This window comes from Salmo salar, chromosome ssa28 (genome assembly GCF_905237065.1).
Source record: "Salmo salar chromosome ssa28, Ssal_v3.1, whole genome shotgun sequence".
NCBI lineage: Eukaryota > Metazoa > Chordata > Actinopteri > Salmoniformes > Salmonidae > Salmo > Salmo salar.
The window spans coordinates 2,222,569-2,244,170 of NC_059469.1; the positions used below are offsets into that span (position 1 = coordinate 2,222,569).

The following is a 21,602-nucleotide window of genomic DNA, read 5'->3' on the forward strand; positions in this document are numbered from 1 at the left end:
TCTTTGTGAGACACAGAGTAGGTGAACGGATGATCTCCGCATGGGTGGTTCCCACCGTAATGCATGGAGGAGGAGGTGTGATGGTATGGGGGTGCTTTGCTGGTGACACTGTCAGTGATTTATTTAGAATTCAAGGCACACTTAACCAGCATGGATACCACAGCATTCTGCAGCGATACACCATCCCATATCGTTTTCGCTTAGTGGGACTATCATTTGTTTTTCAACAGGACAATAACCCAACACACCTCCAGGCTGTCTAAGGGCTATTTGACCAAGGAGAGTGATGGAGTGCTGCATCAGATGACCTGGCCTCCACAAATCACCCGACCTCAACCCAATTGAGATGGTTTGGGATGAGTTGGACTGCAGAGTGAAGGAAAAGCAGCTAACAAGTGCTCAACATATGTGGGAACTCCTTCAAGACTGTTGGAAAAGCATTTTAGGTGAAGCTGGTTGAGGGGATGCCAAGAGTGTGCAAAGCTGTCAAAGGCAAAGGGTGGCTACTTTGAAGAATCTCAAATATAAAATATATTTTGATTTGTTTACACTTTTTTGGTTACTACATAATTCCATATGTGTTATTTCATAATTTTGATGTCTTTATTCTACAATGTAGAAAATAGTACAAATAAAGGAAAACCCTTGAATGAGTAGGTGTGTCCAAACATTTGACTGGTACTCTAAGTGCAGTTGAAATTCAGCCATAAAATCAATGACAGATAAATATGTATTTTCAATGTCTGTAAATTACATATTTCATTCAGCACCTAAAATGCACCTGATTTCAACGTCCGAAAAGTATGCATTTTCAACATCCGGAAAAATATCTTCAACTTTCATTCAGCACCTAAAATGCGCCTGACATCAACGTCTGGAAAAGACATCTAAACTATGTATTTTCAACATCAATTTGCTTACTGGGATCTTTGTATTTCCATACACCATACATTTTCACTTCAATAACAACACATATAAAACAGACTATACAGTTGCACTGCCCTTTTATATTTTTTTGATCTTCAAGGCTTTCAGAAATGTTCTGGGGGAAAAAGTACATTTGTGGTGCTTTTCCAATTAGACTTACCCCCACACCAGTGGGTCACCACTGTTTTATGCTCATGTTTCCTCAAGTGTTATTGTGTTTCCATCAGGAGTGTAACACTCAAGGCTTGCGGTGAGCAGAAGCAACAAACTCCGCATCATTCAAGACTGTTGCTTTGTGAGAAGGTGTTAAAGTTCACAGTTTGCCATTGTGATGTCAATGCCAGTTAAAGTACCAGTGGCCTGGCTTTGGTCCTAAATTAGTCCACCGGAGCCATGGACGGGTGCCAGCCCGCGCACTGTAGATGGAAACAGAAAAGTCTGAGCCTTTTGGGTAAAACACAGGGGTAAATCCTCATTGGAAATGCACCATTGCTAAGCTCAGTTCACGTTTACAGTCAGCCAAGGATAGAAATGCATCATGCACGAATTGTAGCAAATGTTTGAGTACACAGAACCTGTCATGTCACATTGCTATGGGACTGAATGGAAGGGACTGCTACCACTGTTCAGTTCATCAGTACGTCACACTGCATTCTCCCCCATGACTGATCAACTCTGACGTGTGTTAGAAGTGCTGTCTGAGTTTTCTTCACGTTTTCATGTTGTTTTTTGATGATTGCATGTGCTAGATTGCAGGTGAAATCTAGCAATAAACACTTGATGCGGGTGGGTAACGTCCCAATTTCACAATCCCAGACAGGATGATGTGACGGTCCCTCAGGTGAGTACATGGCCAGTCTGACTCTGTGTCACCCTCTGGTGGTGGAAATACTGCATCACCCAAGCTTGACAGCTTCAGGTCAGCATGTGCAAGATAATTTAAAAAAAAGAGTATGGGCAAGCTATCACCTTAGCACACATATACACCTGACATGACTGAACAAAAATCAGAAGTGGGTGGACAATATATGATGAAATGTTCCTTTTTTTTTTACAAGGCCTAGCTCTACTTAAACACATGTTCATCAATGTGAATGTCAGTCCATTAGCCAGTAAATATGAATGCGTCACATAATAAATATAAATAGGCCTAAATAGTCGCTCTGGATAAGAGCGTCTGCTAAATGACTTAAATGTAAATGTAAATGTATAATAACAGATGCGCATTCTCATTGATACTTTTCTTGTCTCAGAATCTTTAGCAGGGAGCCCGCTCACTCATCATGTGGGTGGGAAGCTGTTGTGGGGGCTGTGATCTCACAAAGGCAGCTTTTCCGCCAACCAATCCCTCCCTTGCTTTTCGGACCCTAGCACGGCCCCCTCAGCGGCCCCCTCCTCCTCTCCTCCCTCTCTCCATCCTCAGTTGTAGCAGGAATTTTCCACTCAGCGGCAGGCAAACATCGCAGCCAGCTGTGCTGTCAATTGAAGTATATGCACGCATGTGTAGGCGCATACAGAGGCTTCACCTCTCTCTCGTACACTCCTCCCCTCTCTCACTCGCTCGTTCTCTGACACAAACACATCGCCATACTGAACATATAGCACCACTGTGAATCCACTTCCTGCCTGTAGGTCAACGGCACATTTGTTTGGAACCCCATCTTGCCGCTCTTTTTTTTTGCCCCACGCTCACTAATGTAGCAAAGACCTTGGATGAAGTGACAACATTTACATTTAAGTCATTTAGCAGACGCTCTTATCCAGAGCGACTTACAAATTGGTGCATTCACCTTATGATATCCAGTGGAACAACCACTTTACAATAGTGCATCTAAATCTTTTAAGGGGGGGGTTAGAAGGATTACTTTATCCTATCCTAGGTATTCCTTAAAGAGGTGGGGTTTCAGGTGTCTCCGGAAGGTGGTGATTGACTCCGCTGTCCTGGCGTCGTGAGGGAGCTTGTTCCACCATTGGGGTGCCAGAGCATATAAACACTGGGAAAAAAACCTGCATTCCATCCAGTTTTTTTTTATGTATGAGTGCGGGGATCTTTTCCCATGATGGTTAAACAGGGGAATGTAAAAACAGACACGGAGATGACTGCCTGTTGCCCGCCCCCCTTCCTCCCCCCCGAGTTGGTTGTAAACAATCAGGAAAGAATGTACTCTGACAGTGGTACTCTCTCGCTCTCTCTGCCAGCACTCTCTCTTTCACTCCATCCCTCGCTCTTTCTCTCTCTCTCTCTCGCATACACATAGGCTAAACCCACACAGGTATAAGTCCATTATCAAAGAGTCTCTACTCCTTCCTCAGCTCCACTCCGCTGGGTCAGGTAAGGACAAGAGAGGGGGTCAGCTGCACCACCCCCTCCCAAGATCCATTTCAAAACACATAGGAATATGTAGGCTACACTATGCTGGAAAAGTGAAGAGGGAAGTAGGGGATGATTATACAAGCCCTTGGCTGGGACCTAAGCAGTGAGCCAGGGGGTAGAGAATTGAAGGGGATAAAGGATACACAAATCTTTAATGAAGGAGGAGAGGAAAGAGACTTTAGAAGAGGAGCAAGTGGGACTCTTGAAGGGAAGGAGATGGTTCTCAGAGACGGCAGTGCAAAGAAAAAGTTTGAAATTCAGGGAAGTTGGGTAACTCATCATACATAAAATAAGACAAGGAAAGCTATTCAGTTATGTCTAGAGTTATAAAAACCCATTAAAAGAGTGTGTCGTAAGAGAGATGATGCACTTGTGGCAGCAGCTCTTCCTAGATAGCAGTGATTCAGTGCAGCTCCGTGTTCAGGGTTGGGCAGGTTGCTTTCTAAATGTAATCCATTAGTTACCTGTCCAGAATTGTAATCAGTAACAACTTTTGGATTACCCAAACTCATTTATGTAATCTGATTACTTTCAGTTACTTTCCCTTTTTTAATTTGTATTTATTTATTTAACTAGGCAAGTCAGTTAAGAACAAATTCTTATTTTCAATGACAGCCTAGGAACAGTGGGTTAGCTGCCTTGTTCAGGGGCAGAACGACATTGTCAGCTCAGGGATTCGATCTAGCAACCTTTCGGTTACTAGTCCAACGCTCTAACCACTAGGCTACCTGCCGCCCCAAATGCATTTGGTGTCTCATTATAGTGGTCTCTGACCTGTGGTCAGACTCGCTCAGGTAGAACAAACTTAAATGTGTCAATGTATTTAAGTGTCATTTCTGATTTTAAAAGTCATCCAAGAAGTAATCATCTAGTTTTTCAATGTGTCATAATGTATTTAAAAGTGTGTAATCATTTCTGAATTTAAAAGTAATCCAAGAAGTAATCATCTAGTTTTTCAAAAGTGTCTAATCTGATGACAATATTTTTGCTTGTAATTTAACTGATTACATTTACAGTTTTTTTTGTAATCAGTTACTTCCCAACCCTGCGTGTGTGTTTATGAATAAGTTATGGCAATATGCTAGATGGGGCATAAGGCGCTTATGGCCCAAGGAGAGAGAGGATAAGTAGACAGACAGATGAGAGGAAGCAGGGGTCCTGGGACTGAGTCAATGGGTGCAGACGTGCAGAGAGAGGAAGCAGAGGGTGGGTTATGGTTAGGACTTGCAGAGAGAGGAAGCAGAGGAGGGTGGGTTATGGTTAGGACGTGCAGAGAGAGGAAGCAGAGGAGGGTGGGCTATGGTTAGGACGTGCAGGAAGGATCTATTACATAGCAGCCATCTATTACATAACGCAGAGAGTGAGAGAAAGATATGTAGAGAGAAATGTACAGGTCTCTCTTTTTGAAGATGTAATATGTGGCTTTTTCTTGTCATCAGGGCATGAGAGTCAGCAAAAACAAAAAACACAACTGCTCTCAAAAACTACAATGTATGTCACACAGTTCGCTGTGTCCTGTAATTCAAGGCCATGTGTGAACTGACTAGAGCTGTAAAGCAAGGTGTATGTCTGTCATTGTGGCAGTCATAACATCCTGTCGGTGTCCATAGACAGTGTCCATCTTGGGAGAGCCCTAAAAACACGCCCCTTCGATACAGTTACGTCTTTTCGTAACTGATTAGAAGGATTTACGCAAGAAATTAGGATAATAAGGTTAAGATTGGGACTAGCGAAAATTCTCTGCTAACCATACCTGCTACGAAGTGTCTTGTATCGAACTGGAGTGTTTTTAGGGACTCCCCTTTTGGGAATTGTTTTAGCACCACCAGGTGACAAAATTGAAAAACTACACCACACACACTAATTTCCTGCAGAACCGGAAATGGTGTCATCCATCAAATATGTCTGCTGCTGTTTTCTTCTGAAAACAAAACAATCTTGTGGAGAATGGCAAACATCGGAGATAACGAGCTAGAACAGCTCGAATACCTCTCTTTAGTATCCAAAGTGTGCACAGAACTCGACAACCACCTGGGGATAAGCGATAAAGATCTAGGTATGTAAACTGCAAGTTGTTGTTTAGCAGCTAACTAACCTGCTACATGTTTTCCAACGACAACTAGCTACCTAAGTTAATTGTCTACGGTCTTATACCCAAAACGAGTCCCAGTAACTCACTTGGCACTGTGGTTGTCTTGTTGCCAATACAAACTTATCCGGACTAACGTTAGTTAGCTAACTAACACACCAATGACATATGTCTGACCTAGCTAGCTAAATTAGTTATCAAACTCAAGGCGGCATTCTGGCTTCTCCCTGGCTACAGTTCTCAGCCAAAATTAGCTTCGCTCACGACTGCCTCATGTGAACTGAAATCCCAACGCCGTTTTAACGTTTAGAAACTGAAATAATCATTGGCACTTGTCTTCCATAAGCGATAAAGAATCTTCAAATATTTTTTTTTACACTTACGGTATCAGTTTTGGACAGATCCATAACGTTACACCTATGGGTGACTCAATCTACGAAACACTTCCGCTACACTTACACACAGGTGTTATGCTAATGCTAGATGGCCAATTAGCACAAGTGGTCGCCTCTTGTCTTCTGTCTGTTAAAATAATAATATAACATAGATATGGCAGTGTGGGAATACTGACTATATCAAGGTGTGCATCAATGTAATCATTTATGTATATACACTACCGTACAAAAGTTTGGGGTCACTTAGAAATGTCCTTGTTTTTGAAAGAAAATCACATTTTTGGTCCATTTAAAAGAACACCAAATTGATCAGTAATACAGTGTAGACATTGTTAATGTTGTAAATGACTAGCTGGAAAGGCAGATTTTTTTTTTTTAATGGAATGTATACATAGGCTTACAGAGGCCCATTATCAGCAACCATCACTCCTGTGTTCCAATGGCACATTGTTAGTTAATTCAAGTTTATAATTTTAAAAGGCTAATTGATCATAAGAACCCTTTTGCAAGTATGTTAGCACAGCTGAAAACTGTAGTGCTTATTAAAGATGCAATAAAACTGGCCTTCTTTAGACTAGTTGAGTATCTGGAGCAGCAGCATTTGTGGGTTCGATTACAGAATCAAAATGGCCAGAAACAAAGAACTTTCTTCTGAAACTCATCAGTTTATTCTTGTTCTGAGAAATAAAGGCTATTCCATGCGAGAAATTGCCAGGAAACTGAAGATCTCGTACAACGCTGTGTACTACTCCCTTCACAGAACAGCACATACTGGCTCTAACCAGAATAGAAAGAGGAGTGGGAGGCCCCGATGCACAACCTGAGGAAGAGGACAAGTACATTAGTGTCTAGTTTGAGAAACAGATGCCTCACAAGTCCTCAACTGGCAGCTTCATTAAATAGTACCTGCAAAACACCAGTCTCAACGTCAACAGTGAAGAGGCGACTCCGGGATGCTGGCCTTATAGGCATAGTTCCTCTGTCCAGTGTCTGTGTTCTTTTGCCCATCTTAATCTTTTATTTTTATTGGCCAGTCTGAGATATGGCTCTTTCTTTGCAACTCTGCCAACGGAACATTTCAAGAACTTTTAAAGTTTCTTCAAGTACAGTCGCAAAAACCATCAAACGCTATGATGAAACTGGCTCTCATGAGGACCGCCACAGGAATGGAAGACCCAGAGTTCAAATCAAATTTTATTGGTCACATAACGTGTTTAGCAGATGTTATCTAACAATTACACAATATATACACACACATCTAGTACAGGAATGGAATTAAAAATATATGGACGAGCAATGTCAGAGCGGCGTAGAATAGTATAGGATACAGTATATAAACTCAGCAAAAAAAGAAACGTCCTCTCACTGTCAACTGCGTTTATTTTCAGCCAACTTAACATGTGTAATATTTGTATGAACATAAGATTAAACAGCTGAGACAAACTGAACAAGTTCCACAGACATGTGACTAACTGAAATGGAATAATGTGTCCCTGAACAAAGGGGGGGGGGCAAAAATCAAAAGTAACAGTCAGTATCTGGTGTGGCCTCCAGCTGCATTAAGTACTGCAGTGCATCTCCTCATGGACTGCACCAGATTTGCCAGTTCTTGCTGTGAGATGTTATCCCACTCTTCCACCAAGGCACCTGCAAGTTCCCGGACATTTCTGGGGGGGAATGGCCCTAGCCCTCACCCTCCTATCCAACAGGTCCCAGACGTGCTCAATGGGATTGAGATCCGGGCTCTTTGCTGGCTGTGGCAAAACACTGACATCCCTGTCTTGCAGGAAATCACTCACTTAATGAGCCGTTTGGCTGGTGGCATTGTCATGCTGGAGGGTCATGTCAGGATGAGCCTGCAGGAAGGGTACCACATGAGGGAGGAGGATGTCTTCCCTGTAACGCACTACGTTGATATTGCCTGCAATGACAACAAGCTCAGTCCGATGGTGCTGCGACACATCCAGCCCCAGACTGTGACAGACCCTCCAATTCGCTCCAGAGTACAGGCCTCGGTGTAACGCTCATTCCTTCAACGATAAACGCGAATCTGACCATCACCCCTGGTGAGACAAAACCGCGACTGGTCAGTGAAGAGCACTTTTTGCCAGTCCTGTCTGCTCCAGCGACAGTGGGTTTATGCCCATAGGCGACACTGTTGCTGGTGATGTCTGGTGAGGACCTGCCTTACAACAGGCCTACAAGCCCTCACTCCAGCCTTTCTCAGCCTATTGCGGACACTCTGAGCACTGATGGCGGGATTGTGCATTCCTGGTGTAACTCGGCAGTTGTTGTTGCCATCCTGTACCTGTCCTGCAGGTGTGATGTTCGGATGTACCGTTCGCAGGTGTTACATGTGGTCTGCCACTGCAAGGACCATCAGCTGTCCGTCCTGTCTCCCTGTAGCGCTGTCTTACACGTCTCACAGTATGGACATTGCAATTTATTGCCCTGGCCACATCTACAGTCCTCATGCCTCCTTGCAGCATACCTAAGGCACGTTCACGCAGAAGAGCAGGGACCCTGGGCATTTTTCTTTTGGTGTTTTTCAGAGTCAGTAGAAAGGCCTTTTTAGTGTCCTAAGTTTTCATAACGGTGACCTTAATTGCCTACCGTCTGTAAGCTGTTACTGTCTTAACTGTTCCACAGGTGCATGTTCATTAATTGTTTATGGTTCATTGAACAAGCATGGGAAAGTGTTTAAACCCTTTACAATGAAGATCTGTGAAGTTATTTGTATTTTTATGAATTATCTTTGAAAGACGGGGTCATGAAAAAGGGACGTTTTTGTTGTTGATGAATTTACATATGAGATGGGTAATGCAAGATATGTAGGCATTATTAAAGTGACTAGTATTCCATTTATTAAAGTGGCCAGTGATTTCAAGTCTATGTATATAGGCAGCAGCCTCTGATGGCTATTTAACCTCTCTAGGGTCGGCGGGACGAAATCGTCCCACCTACGTAACAGCCAGTGGAATCCTGTGGCGCGTTATTCAAATACCTTAGAAATGCTATTACTTCAATTTCTCAAACATATGACTATTTTTACACCATTTTAAAGACAAGACTCGTTAATCTAACCACACTGTCCGATTTCAAAAAGGCTTTACAACGAAAACAAAACATTAGATTATGTCAGCAGACACCCATTTTTCAAGCTAGCATATAATGTCACAAAAACCCAGTAGACAGCTAAATGCAGCACTAACCTTTGATCTTCATCAGATGACACACCTAGGACATTATGTTATACAATACATGCATGTTTTGTTCAATCAAGTTCATATTTATATCAAAAACCAGCTTTTTACATTAGCATGTGACGTTCAGAACTAGCATACCCCCCGCAAACTTCCGGTGAATTTACTAAAAATTTACTAAATTACTCACGAAATAAACGTTCACAAAAAGCATAACAATTATTTTAAGAATTATAGATACAGAACTCCTCTATGCACTCGATATGTCCGATTTTAAAATAGCTTTTCGGTGAAAGCACATTTTGCAATATTCTAAGTAGATAGCCCGGCATCACAGGGCTAGCTATTTAGACACCCAGCAAGTTTAGCACTCACCAAAGTCAGATTTACTATAAGAAAAATGTTATTACCTTTGGTGTTCTTCGTCAGAATGCACTCCCAGGACTTCTACTTCAATAACAAATGTTGGTTTGGTCCCAAATAATCCATTGTTATATCCAAACAGCGGCGTTTTGTTCGTGCGTTCAAGACACTATCTGGAAGGGTGACGAGCACGACGCATTTCGTGACAAAAAAGTCTAAATATTCCATTACCGTACTTCGAAGCATGTCAACCGCTGTTTAAAATCAATTTTTATGCCATTTTTCTCGTAAAAAGCGATAATATTCCGACCGGGAATCTGCGTTTAGGTAAAAAGACGAAAGAAAATAAAGCACAGGGTCGACTCGTGCACGCGCCTAAGCCCATTGTCCTCTGATCGGCCACTTGCCAAACGCGCAAATGTGTTTCAGCCTGGGGCTGCCTCGATATCATTCAGCTTTTTCCCGGGCTCTGAGAGCCTATGGGAGCCGTAGGAAGTGTCACGTTACAGCAAAGATCCTCAGTCTTCAATAAACAGAGACAAGAAGTACAAGATCTTGTCAGAGAGGGCACTTCCTGTAAGGAATCTTCTCAGGTTTTTGCCTGCCATATGAGTTCTGTTATACTCACAGACACCATTCAAACAGTTTTAGAAACTTTAGGGTGTTTTCTATCCAAAGCCAATAATTATATGCATATTCTAGTTACTGGGCAGGAGTAGTAACCAGATTAAATCGGGTACGTTTTTTTTATCCGGCCGTGTCAATACTACCCCCAACAGGTTAACAGGCTGATGGCCTTGCGATAGAAGCTGTTTTTCAGTCTCTCTGTCCCAGCTTTGATGCACCTGTTCTGACCTCGCCTTCTGGATTTATAGCGGGGTGAGCAGGCAGTGACTCGGGTGGTTGATGTCCTTGATGATCTTTTTGGCCTTCCTGTGACATCGGTGCTTTTGATTGTGCTTCTGTATAAGTTTGAACGTTTTAGGTGACAAGCCAAATTTCTTCAGGCTCCTCAGGTTGAAGAGGCGCTGTTGCTCCTTAACCACACTATCTGTGTGAGTGGACCATTTAAGTTTGTCAGTGACGTGTACGCCGGAACTTGAACCTTTCCATTGCGGTCCCGTCGATGTGGCTAGGGGGGTGCTCTTTCTGCTGTTTCCTGAAGTCCATGATCATCTCCTTTGTTTTGTTGACATTGAGTGAGAGGTTGTTTTCCAGGCACCACACTCCCAGAGCCCTCACCTCCTCCCTTGTAGGCTGTCTTGTCATTGTTGGTAATCAAGCCTACTACGGTTGTCTGAACATTGTCTGTCATTTTATTTAGAATTCAAGGCACACTTGACCAATATGAATACCACAGCGATATGTCATCCCATCTGGTTTGGGCTTAGTGCCACTATCATTTGTTTTTCAACAGGACAATGACTCAACAAACCTCCAGGCTGTGTAAAGGCTATTTTACCAATAAGCAGAGTGATGGAGTGCTGCATCAGATGACCTGGCCTCCACAATCCCCCGACCTCAACCAAACTGAGATGGTTTAGGATGAGTCGGGCCACATAATGAAGGATTTTGGGATGAGTCGGACCGCAGAGTGAAGGAAAAGCAGCCAACAAGTGCTCAGCATATGTGGGAACTCCTTCAAGACTGTTGGAAAAGCATTCCAAATCACATACACTTCCAGGTGAAGCTGGTTGAGAGAATGCCAAGAGTGTGCAAAGCTGTCATCAAGGCAAAAAGTGGCTACTTTGAAGAATCTCAAATATAACATCTATTTTGATTTAACACCTTTTTTGGTTACTACATGATGTGTTATTTAGAAAATAGTAAAACTTTTGACCGGTAGTGTATGTGTGTGTGATAGAAAAATATATTTTTCTCTCTATCTATATATGGAAGATGAGGTCAAAGATTTTTAGCACTAACCCAACAGACCAGAGCCTGTCATTTCCAATGGGAGCAAATTAATCATAGTGTGCAGAACAAGCAAGGAGGTGTGCCCAGCCAAGCACAAGCTAGTGAGATCCTATTGGCACGTTCTAGCATTTATTTGCATATTTCCGTTAGGGAACTCCCTCCCTGATGTGTGCAATAACTCAATTCGCCCTTTCACTCCTTCTAAACAATGCAATGTTTTGAAACTTTAGAAAAGGATGAAGTCTACAAAACACAGTCCACTCTGTTACAGATTCTAGTTTTGGAAACAGAACTGTATGGAGATCAAATGTTTCATCGATGAGTAAATGAATGTTGGCTCATTGTTCTTTCTGTGATGAGGTCCTTATGCTTCCAATACCCTACCGCAAGCAATGAGTGTTAATGGTCTTAACAAAATGTCCCTGTAAGAGGATGTCTTCGTCCAATGACTCTTATGTGTGGAACTGAGTCATGCTCAATGGGTATGTCTGACCTTAAAGTTGGCTAGCTAGCTGGTGTGATAGCCTCGTTTAACAAGGCTACATTCTTAATGTTTAGGAGTAACATTACTTGGTTAATCCTGAACTAATGGGTCGTTTCTTTGCCACAGCCGAGTTTGTCATCAGCCTTGCTGAAAAGCAACCAACGTTTGATGGCTTTAAATCACTTCTATTGAAAAATGGCGCAGAATTCACAGTAAGTACAGACTACCTACTTTCCACTGCTATCTACTGTAACTAGCTAGTTAGATAGTAGCCAGCAGATCTGAACCGCTTGTGTACTGCTGCACTAGGGTTGTACAGACTTTGTGTAGATTAAGACACTGCGGAGCCTGCGCAAGATAAGGTTTGGAAAAAGTACCTCAATTCAGGGATAAGAAATGCGTGTGCTGTTACACCGAGAAGATTGAACTACCATTTTCATCCTCATGCTAACTATCAGTAGCCACAGCAGCCAGTATGGATTGGCATGTCTCGTTGAACAACAAAGGAGTTGATTGGCTGACACTATCATTCCAAAATGGCTGCTATGGCTTCTGCCACCTATCATGAGGACGAAAAGGGCAATTTTCCGTAAAAACTAGCAGCCGTTCGATCTTCTCGGTGTAACAGTTGGGATAATGGAACAAGTCGGGAGTACAATACATTTCTCATCCCTGGATTGAGGTACGTTTTCCAAGCCATATCTCGCGCCGGCTCTGAGGTGTCTTAATCTACACAGAATGTCTGTCCGACCCTAGTGCAGCTGTAAGCAAGCGGGTATGATCTGATGGCTACAGTTGAAGTCGGAGGTTTACATACACCTTAGCCAAATACATTTAAACTCAGTTTTTCACAATTCCTGACATTTAATCCTAGTAAAAATTCCCTGTTTTAGGTCAGTTAGGATCACCAATTTATTTTAAGAATGTGAAATGTCAGAATAATAGTAGTAAATCTTCATTTAAGATTTTATTTCTTTCATCACATTCCCAGTGGGTCAGAAGTTTACATACACTCAATTAGTATTTAGTAGCATTGCCTTTAAATTGTTTAACTTGGGTCAAACGTTTTGGGTAGCCTTCCACAAGATTCCCACAATAAGTTGGGTGAATTTTGGCCCATTCCTCCTGACAGAGCTGGTGTAAATGAGTCAGGTTGGTAGGGCCTCCTTGCTCGCACACGCCTTTTCAGTTCTGCCAACAAATTTTCTATAGGATTGAGGTCAGAGCTTTGTGATGGCCACTCCAATACCTTGACTTTGTTGTCCTTAAGCCGTTTTGCCACAACTTTGGAAGTGTGCTTGGGGTCATTGTCCATTTGGAAGACCCATTTGCGACCAAGCTTTAACTTCCTGACTGATGTCTGGATTTTGCTTCAATATATCCACAATTTTCTTGCCTCATGATGCCATCTATTTTGAAGTGCACCAGTCCCTTCTGCAGCAAAGCACCCCCACAACATGATGCTGCTACCCCTGTGCTTGACGGTTGGGATGGTGTTCTTCGGCTTGCAAGCCTCCCCCTTTTTCCTCCTAACGTAACGATGGTCATTATGGCCAAACAGTTTTATTTTGTTCCATCAAACCAGAGGACATTTCTCCAAAAAGTGTGATCTTTGTCCCCATGTGCAGTTGCAAACCATAGTCTGGCTTTTTTATGGCGGTTTTGGAGCAGTGGCTTCTTCCTTGCTGAGCGGCCTTTCAGGTTATGTCAATTTCGGACTCGTTTTACTGTGGATATAGATACTTTTTTACCTGTTTCCTCCTGCATCTTCACAAGGTCCTTTGCTGTTGTTCTGGGATTGATTTGCACTTTTCGCACCACAGTACGTTCATCTCTAGGAGACAGAGCGCATCTCCTTCCTGAGCGGTATGACTGCTGCGTGGTCCAATGGTGTTTATACTTGCGTACTATTGTTTGTACAGATGAATGTGGTACCTTCAGGCACTTGGAAATTGCTCCCAAGGATGAACCAGACTTGTGGAGGTCTACAAATATTTTTTTCTTCTTAGGTCTTGGCTGATTTCTTTAGATTTTCCCAAGATGTCAAGCAAATAGGCACTGAGTTTGAAGGTAGGCCTTGAAATATATCCACAGGTACACCTTCAATTGACTCGAATGATGTTAATTAGCCAGTCAGAAGCTTCTAAAGCCAGGACATTTTCTGGAATTTTCCAAGCTGTTTAAAGGCACAGTCAACTTAGTGTATGTAAACTTCTGACCAACTGGAATTGTGATAGATTATTTCACTGTCTGTAAACAATTGTTGGAAAAATTACTTGTCATAACCGACTTGCCAAAACTACAGTTTGTTAACAATACATTTGTGGAGTGGTTGGAAAACGAGTTTTAATGACTCCAACCGAAGTGCATGTAAACTTCTGACTTCAACTGTATGCTCAATTTATTTTCGATCTTTCAGGATTCACTTGTTGGCAATTTGCTCAGACTTATTCAAACAATGCGGCCTCCGTCAAAGGCATCTACAAACAAAGGTATGTGAGCTATATTCCACCTATATCGTCTGATTTATGGTGATGTATGCTTTTCACTTACAGTTGCAAAGGTATGGGCTATGTGCAGTGCATTCGGAAAGTATTCAAACCCCTGCCCTTAACTTTTTCTTAATTTTTGTTACTTTACAACCTTATTCTAAAATGGATTAAGTACATTTTTATTCAATCTACACAATATAAAAATGAACAGATACTTTATGTAATTTTCAGACCCTTTGCAATGAGACTTGAAATTGAGCTCAGTTGCATCCTTTTTCCATTGTTTATTCTTGATGTTTCTACATCTTGATTGTTGTCCACCTGTGGTAAATTCAATTGGTTGGACATGATTTGGAAAGGCACACACCTGCCTATATAAGGTCCCACAGTTGATGGTGCATGTCAGAGCAAAAACCAAGCCAGGAGGTCGAAGGAATTGCCCGTAGAGCTCCGAGACAGGATTGTGTCGAGGCACAGAGCTGGGGAAGGGTACCAAAAAATTCTGCAGCATTGAAGTTCCCAAACTGAGCAATCAGGGCAGAATGGCCTTGGTCAGGAAGGTGACCAAGAACCTGATGGTCACTGACAGAGCTCCAGAGTTCCTCTTTGGAGATGGGCAACCATCTCCACAGAACTCCACCAATCAGGACTTTTATTGGTGGAGTGCTCAGTAGAAGGCACATGACAGCCCGTTGAGGTTTGCCTAAAGGACTCTCAGAAAGTCAGACACAAGATTCTCTGGTCTGATGAAACCAAGATTTAACTCTTTGGCCTGAATGCCAAGTGCCACGTCTGGAGGAAACATGGTACCATCCCTATGGTGATGCATGGTGGCAGCAGGATCGAGGGAAGATAAACTGAACAAAGTACAGAGCAATCCTTGATAACCTGCTCCAGAGCGCTCAGGGCCTGCGACTGGGGGCAAACATAACAACAACCCTAAGCACACAGCCAAGACAACACAGGAGTGGCTTCGGGACAAGTCTCTGAATGTCCTTGGGTGGCCCGGACATGAACCCAATCAAACATCTCTGGAGAGACCTGAAAATAGCAGTGCAGCAACGCTCCCCATTCAACCTGACAGAGCTTGAGAGGATCTGCAGAGGAGAATGGGAGAAACTCCCCAAATACAGGTGTGCCAAGCTTGCAGCGTCATACCCAAGAAGTCTCGGCTGTAATTGCTGCCAAAGGTGCTTCAACAAAGTACCGAGTAAAGATTCTGAATACTTACGTAAATGTTATTTTTCAGTAGTTTTTTTTGTGTACATTTGCAAAAATGTCAATGCTTTTGCTTTGTCATTATGGGGTATTGTTTGTAGATTATGTACCAGCCTTATTCTAAAATTGATGGGAAAAACGATTTAATCCATGTGGAAAATATCATGGCGTTTGAATACTTTCCGAATGCACTGTTTATGTTATTGTTACTATGTTGTAGACTTGCTGACTCTTTACTCTGTGATTCTAGCTTTTGAGCCTGTGGTCAAGCAGAAGAGTGAGAAGGACAAACTGAAGGATTTGTTTCCTGCATTATGCAGGCCAGACAATCCTGCTCCTGAGGTAAGTCTTTGTGCTATAACGTAGTTCATTGGCGGGTAAAATATACATTATAGACTACTTTGGTTGACCGTGTGACCTACTGATATTTGGCATACCTTTTCTGACCACAACCCCCCCCAGGCCATACTAGACGAAGACGATGTGAAGATCGCAGACGCCGCCATGAAGGAGTTGGAGATGTTCATGCCCAGTGTGAGTAGATCAGACTCAAAGAGCAAGAGCAGGTAAAGAGATTTCCCCAATTAAACTCTTATTGGCTTCAAGTGTACATTTTCCTCAGTTACATAGATTGGAGCTCATAGATTGCATTCCTCAGGTCGGATAAAAAGAGGCGGCACAGCAGAAGTCGGAGCCGAGACAGGGACAGGAGGAGGCGTCATCGTTCTCGGTCCCGCTCCAGATCTCGATCTAGGGACCGTGATCGTCAGAGAGACAGAGACCGTGAGAGGGACCGCGACCGTGGTAAGAAACGTGCGTCTCGCTGGAGTGAGCGCAGTCGCACCCCTAGCCCCCACAGAGACCGAGACAGGGACACAAGGGAAGGTTCTGACCGGTGGAAGGACAAACACGTGGACCGCCCTCCACCAGAGGAGCCTACCGTGGGAGACATATTCAACGGCAAAATCACCAGCATCATGCAGTTTGGCTGCTTCGTGCAACTGGAGGGACTGAGGTCAGTAAAAGAGTTGTTAATGCTTCGGCAAAAGTCATTAGTTCAATAGTGATGAACTTGGTTTGCGATTGAGTGAGCAATGTTGAAAGCCTTATCTGTTTTGCATTGTAGGAAACGCTGGGAGGGGTTGGTGCACATCTCTGAGCTACGCAGAGAGGGACGTGTTGCCAATGTGGCTGATGTGGTCCAGAAAGGTCAACGAGTCAAGATCAAGGTGCTGTCCTTTACTGGCTCCAAGACCAGTCTCAGCATGAAGGTGAGTGGCTCAATATGGTAGAATACAATGTGCCATTAAAAAGTATTCATACGCCATCAAATTGTATTGGTCACATACACGTGTTTAGCAGATGTTAATGCGGGTGTAGCAAAATGCTTGTGCTTCTAGCTCTGACAGTGCACTAATATCTAACAAATTACACAACATATACCTGATATACACACACATTTAGTAAAGGAATGGAATTAAGAATATAAAAATATATGGACAAGCAATGTCAGAGCGGCATAGAATAAGATATAGTAGAATAGGATACAGTATATACATATGAGATGGGTAATGCAAGATATGTAGACATTATTAAAGTGACTAGTGTTCCATTTATTAGTGGCCAGTGATTTCAGGTCTGTTTATTTATTTATTTATTTATTTATTTATTTATTTATTTCACCTTTATTTGACCAGGTAGGCAAGTTGAGAACAAGTTCTCATTTACAATTGCGACCTGGCCAAGATGAAGCAAAGCAGTTCGACAACATACAAAAACAGAGTTACACATGGAGTAAAACAACATACAATCAATGATACAGTAGACAAAAATAAGACTATATACAATGTGAGCAAATGATGTGAGATAAGGGAGGTAAAGGCAAAAAAAGGCCATGGTGGCAAAGTAAATAAAGTATAGCAAGTAAAACACTGGAATGGTAGATTTATAATTTGAAGAAAGTTCAAAGTTAAAAGGTGCAGGCAGCGATCGGTTGAGGAGCATGCATTTAGTTTTACTTGTATTTAGGAGCAGTTGGAGACCACGGAAGGAGAGTTGTATGGCATTGAAGCTCGTCTGGAGGGTTGTTAACAGTGTCCAAAGAAGGGCCAGAAGTATACAGAATGGTGTCGTCTGCGTAGAGGTGGATCAGAGATTCACCAGCAGCAAGAGCGACATCATTGATGTATACAGAGAAAAGAGTTGGCCCAAGAATTGAACCCTGTGGTACCCCTATAGAGACTGCCAGAGGTCCGGACAGCAGGCCCTCCGATTTGACACACTGAAATCTATCAGAGAAGTAGTTGGTGAACCAGGCGACGCAATCGTTTGAGAAACCAAGGCTACTGAGTCTGCCGATGAGGATGTGGTGATTAACAGAGTCAAAAGCTTTGGCCAGGTCAATGAATACGGCAGCACAGTATTGTTTCTTATCGATGGCGGTTACGATGTCGTTTAGGACCTTGAGCGTGGCTGAGGTGCACCCATGACCAGCTCTGAAACCAGATTGCATAGCGGAGAGGGTGCGGTGGGATTCGAAATGGTCGGTAATCTGTTTTTTGACTTGGCTTTCGAAGACCTTAGAAAGGCAGGGTAGGATGGATATAGGTCTGTAGCAATTTGGGTCAAGAGTGTCACCTCCTTTGAAGAGGGGGATGACAGCAGCTGCTTTCCAATCTATGGGAATCTCAGACGACACGAGAGGTTGAACAGGCTAGTAATAGGGGTTGCAATAATTTCGGCAGATAATTTTAGAAAGAAAGGGTCCAGATAGTCAAGCCCAGCTGATTTGTAGGGGTCCAGATTTTGCAGCTCTTTCAGAACATCAGCTGAATGGATTTGGGAGAAGGAGAAATGGGGGAGGTTTGGGCGAGTAGCTGTGGGGGGTGCAGTGCTGTTGAATGCAGTAGGGGTAGTTAGGTGGAAAGCATGGCCAGCCGTAGAAAAATGCTTATTGAAATTCTCAATTATAGTGGGCTTATCGGTGGTGACAGAGTTTCCTATCCTCAGTGCAGTGGGCAGTTGGGAGGAGGTGTTCTTATTCTCCATGGACTTTACAGTGTCCCAGAACTTTTTAGAGTTTGAGTTGCAGGAAGCAAATTTCTGTTTGAAAAAGCTATCCTTGGTGTTTCTAACTGCCTGTGTGTATTGGTTTCTAACTTCTCTGAAAAGTTTCATATCGCGGGGGCAGTTCGATGCTAATGCAGAACGCCACAGGATATTTTTGTGTTGGTTAAGGGCAGTCAGGTCTGGGGAGAACCAAGGGCTATATCTGTTCCTGGTTCTAAATTTCTTGAAAGGGGCATGCTTATTTAAGATGGTGAGGAAGGCATTTTTAAAAAAATAACCAGGCATCCTCTACTGACGGGATGAGGTCAATATCCTTCCAGGATACCAGGGCCAGGTCGATTAGAAAGGCTTGCTCGTTGAAATGTTTCAGGGAGCGTTTCACAGTGATGAGTGGAGGTCGTTTGACCGCTGACCCATTACGGGTGCAGGCAATGAGGCAGTGATCACTGAGATCTTGGTTGAAAACAGCAGAGGTGTATTTAGAGGGCACGTTGGTTAGGATGATATCTATGAGGGTGCCAGTGTTTGCGTCTTTGGGGTTGTACCTGGTGGGTTCATTAATAATTTGTGTGAGATTAAGGGCATCAAGCTTGGATTGTAGGATGGCTGGGGTGTTAAGCATGTCCCAGTTTAGGTCACCTAGTAGCACGAGCTCTGAAGATAGATGGGGGGCAATCAGTTCACATATGGTGTCCAGAGCACAGCTAGGGGCCGAGGGGGGTCTATAGCAGGCGGCGACGGTGAGAGACTTGTTTTTAGAGAGATGGATTTTTAAAAGTAGAAGTTGAAATTGTTTGGGTACAGACCTTGATAGTAGGACAGAACTCTGCAGGCTATCTCTGCAGTAGATTGCAACACCGCCCCCTTTGGTCGTTCTATCTTGTCTGAAAACGTTGTAGTTAGGGATGAAGATTTCAGAGTTTTTGGTGGACTTCCTAAGCCAAGATTCAGACACAGCTAGGACATCCGGGTTGGCAGAGTGTGCTAAAGCAGTGAATAAAACAAACTTAGGGAGGAGGCTTCTAATGTTAACATGCATGAAACCAAGGCTATTACGGTTACAAAGTCATCAAAAGAGAGCGCCTGGGGAGTAGGAGTGGAGCCAAGCACTGCAGGCCCTGGATTCACCTCTACATCCCCAGAGGAGCAGAGAAGAACGAGTATGAGGGTACGGCTAAAAGCTATAAGAATTGGTCGTCTGTGACGTCCAGAATAGAGAGAAAAAGGAGCAGGTTTCTGGGGGTGATAAAATAGCTTCAAGGTATAATGTACAGACAAAGGTATGGTGGGATGTGAATACGGAGGAGGTAAACCTAGGCATTTAGTGATGATGAGAGAGATATTGTCTCTAGAAACATCATTGAAACCAGAAGATGTCATAGCATGTGTGGGTGTAGGAACTGAGAGGTTGGATAAGGTATAATGAGCAGGGCTAGAGGCTCTACAGTGAAATAAGCCAATAAACACTAACCAGAACAGCAATGGACATTGCATATTGACATTGAGGAGAGGCATGCTTAGCCGAGTGATCAAAGGGTCCAGTGAGATTCAGACAGCTAGCCGGGCCATAGGTAGCAAGCTGGTGGAAGATGGAGGGAGGTCTGTTTTTAGCCACCTCGTGCGTTTCCGTCTGTGGGTTAGTGGGGTTCTGTGTGGAAGGGGGGACCAGTCCAAGTTGGCAAAATAGTTAGTTATAGTGGCCCAAGAAAAGTGTCCGATAGACCTATTCAGATCGCAGCCGATAAGACAGCTCACGATTAACAATTAGTGGGCCGCAGATGGGCGATCAGGTTACGTCGCGACGGAGGGGCCAGTTGGATAACTCCCTCGGGCAGATAACGTCGGTGGTCCAGTCGTGAAGGCCCGATGGGGCTCCGCATCGGCAGTAAAGCGGGTCAGGATAGGTGATTGTAGCCCAGGAGACACTTCAGCTGGCTAGCTCAGGAAAAGCCCACGAGTGGCTGACGGAACTCTTCAGCTGGCTAGCTCCGGAATAATGTGTGTTAATTCCGGGACCGACGTTGCCAATAGTCACTCAGGTAGCAGCTAGTTAGCTGCAAGATCCAGGTGTAAATGTCCAGAGCCTGCGGTAGAAATCGGGGAAATGAGAGAGAATAGGTCCGGTGTGCTCTGGTTTGAGTCGCGCTGTACAAAAACTGGCGATAGCTTTTCGAGCTAATGGATAGCTGAGGACAGCTAACCGTGGCTAGCTGAACTCCAACGTTAGCCAGTGAAAATGGCTAACCTCTGGCTAGCTTCTGTTGTGGATTTCGGATTTGAGGTAAATAATACTTTCTTTTTTAAATTGATGAGGCGGGTTGCAGGAGAGTGCTTTGAGGTTGAGTTTTAGAAGAAAAAATGTAAAAAGATAATGCGAATAAAAATATGTATATATATGGGACACGACGAGGGTAAAGGACGTCTGAACTGCTACGCCATCTTGGAATAATGTATGTAGGCAGCAGCCTCTGTGCTAATGATGGCTATTTAACAGTCTGATGGCCTTGAGATAGAAGCCATTTTTCAGTCTCTTGGTCCCAGCTATGATGCACTTGTACTGACCTCGCTTTCTGGATGATAGTGGGGTGAATGGGCAGTGGCTCGGGTGGTTGTTGTCCTTGATGATCTTTTTGGCCTTCCTGTGATATCGGGTGCTGTAGGTGTCCTGGTAGACAGGTAGTTTTCACCCGGTGATGCATTGGGAAGACTGCACCATCCTATGGAGAGACCTGCTGTTGTGGGTGGTGCAGTTGCTGTACCAAGCAGTGATACAGCCCATCAGGATGCTCTCGATTGTGCATCTGTAAAAGTCTGGGGGTTTTAGGTGACAAGGCAAATTTCTTCAGCCTCCTGAGGTTGAAGAGGCGCTGTTGTGCCTTCACCACACTGTCTGTGTGAGTGAACCATTTCAATTTGTCAGTGACGTCTACGCTGAGGAACTTGAAGGTTTCCATCTTCTCCATTGCGAGACTGCGAAAGTGGATGGGGGGGTGCTCCCTCTGCTGTTTCCTGAAGTCCACAATCATCTCCTTTGTTTTGTTGAGTGAGAGGTTATTTTCCTGGCACCACAC

At 43.6% G+C, this 21,602-nt stretch overlaps 1 protein-coding gene across 1 annotated transcript in view; it reads left to right on the top strand.

The window, feature by feature from the left end:
- Positions 1–5,141: 5,141 nt before the first annotated feature.
- Positions 5,142–21,602, top strand: part of LOC106589300 (ATP-dependent RNA helicase DHX8) — a 30,324-nt gene continuing 13,863 nt past the window's right edge. Inside the window, exons 1-7 of the mRNA XM_014179090.2 lie at positions 5,142–5,357; positions 11,879–11,964; positions 14,172–14,244; positions 15,713–15,804; positions 15,925–16,028; positions 16,121–16,477; positions 16,589–16,733. Of these exons, the coding sequence (XP_014034565.1) occupies positions 5,249–5,357; positions 11,879–11,964; positions 14,172–14,244; positions 15,713–15,804; positions 15,925–16,028; positions 16,121–16,477; positions 16,589–16,733 (966 nt within the window). The 5' untranslated portion in view covers positions 5,142–5,248. The remainder of the gene's footprint in view (positions 5,358–11,878; positions 11,965–14,171; positions 14,245–15,712; positions 15,805–15,924; positions 16,029–16,120; positions 16,478–16,588; positions 16,734–21,602) is intronic.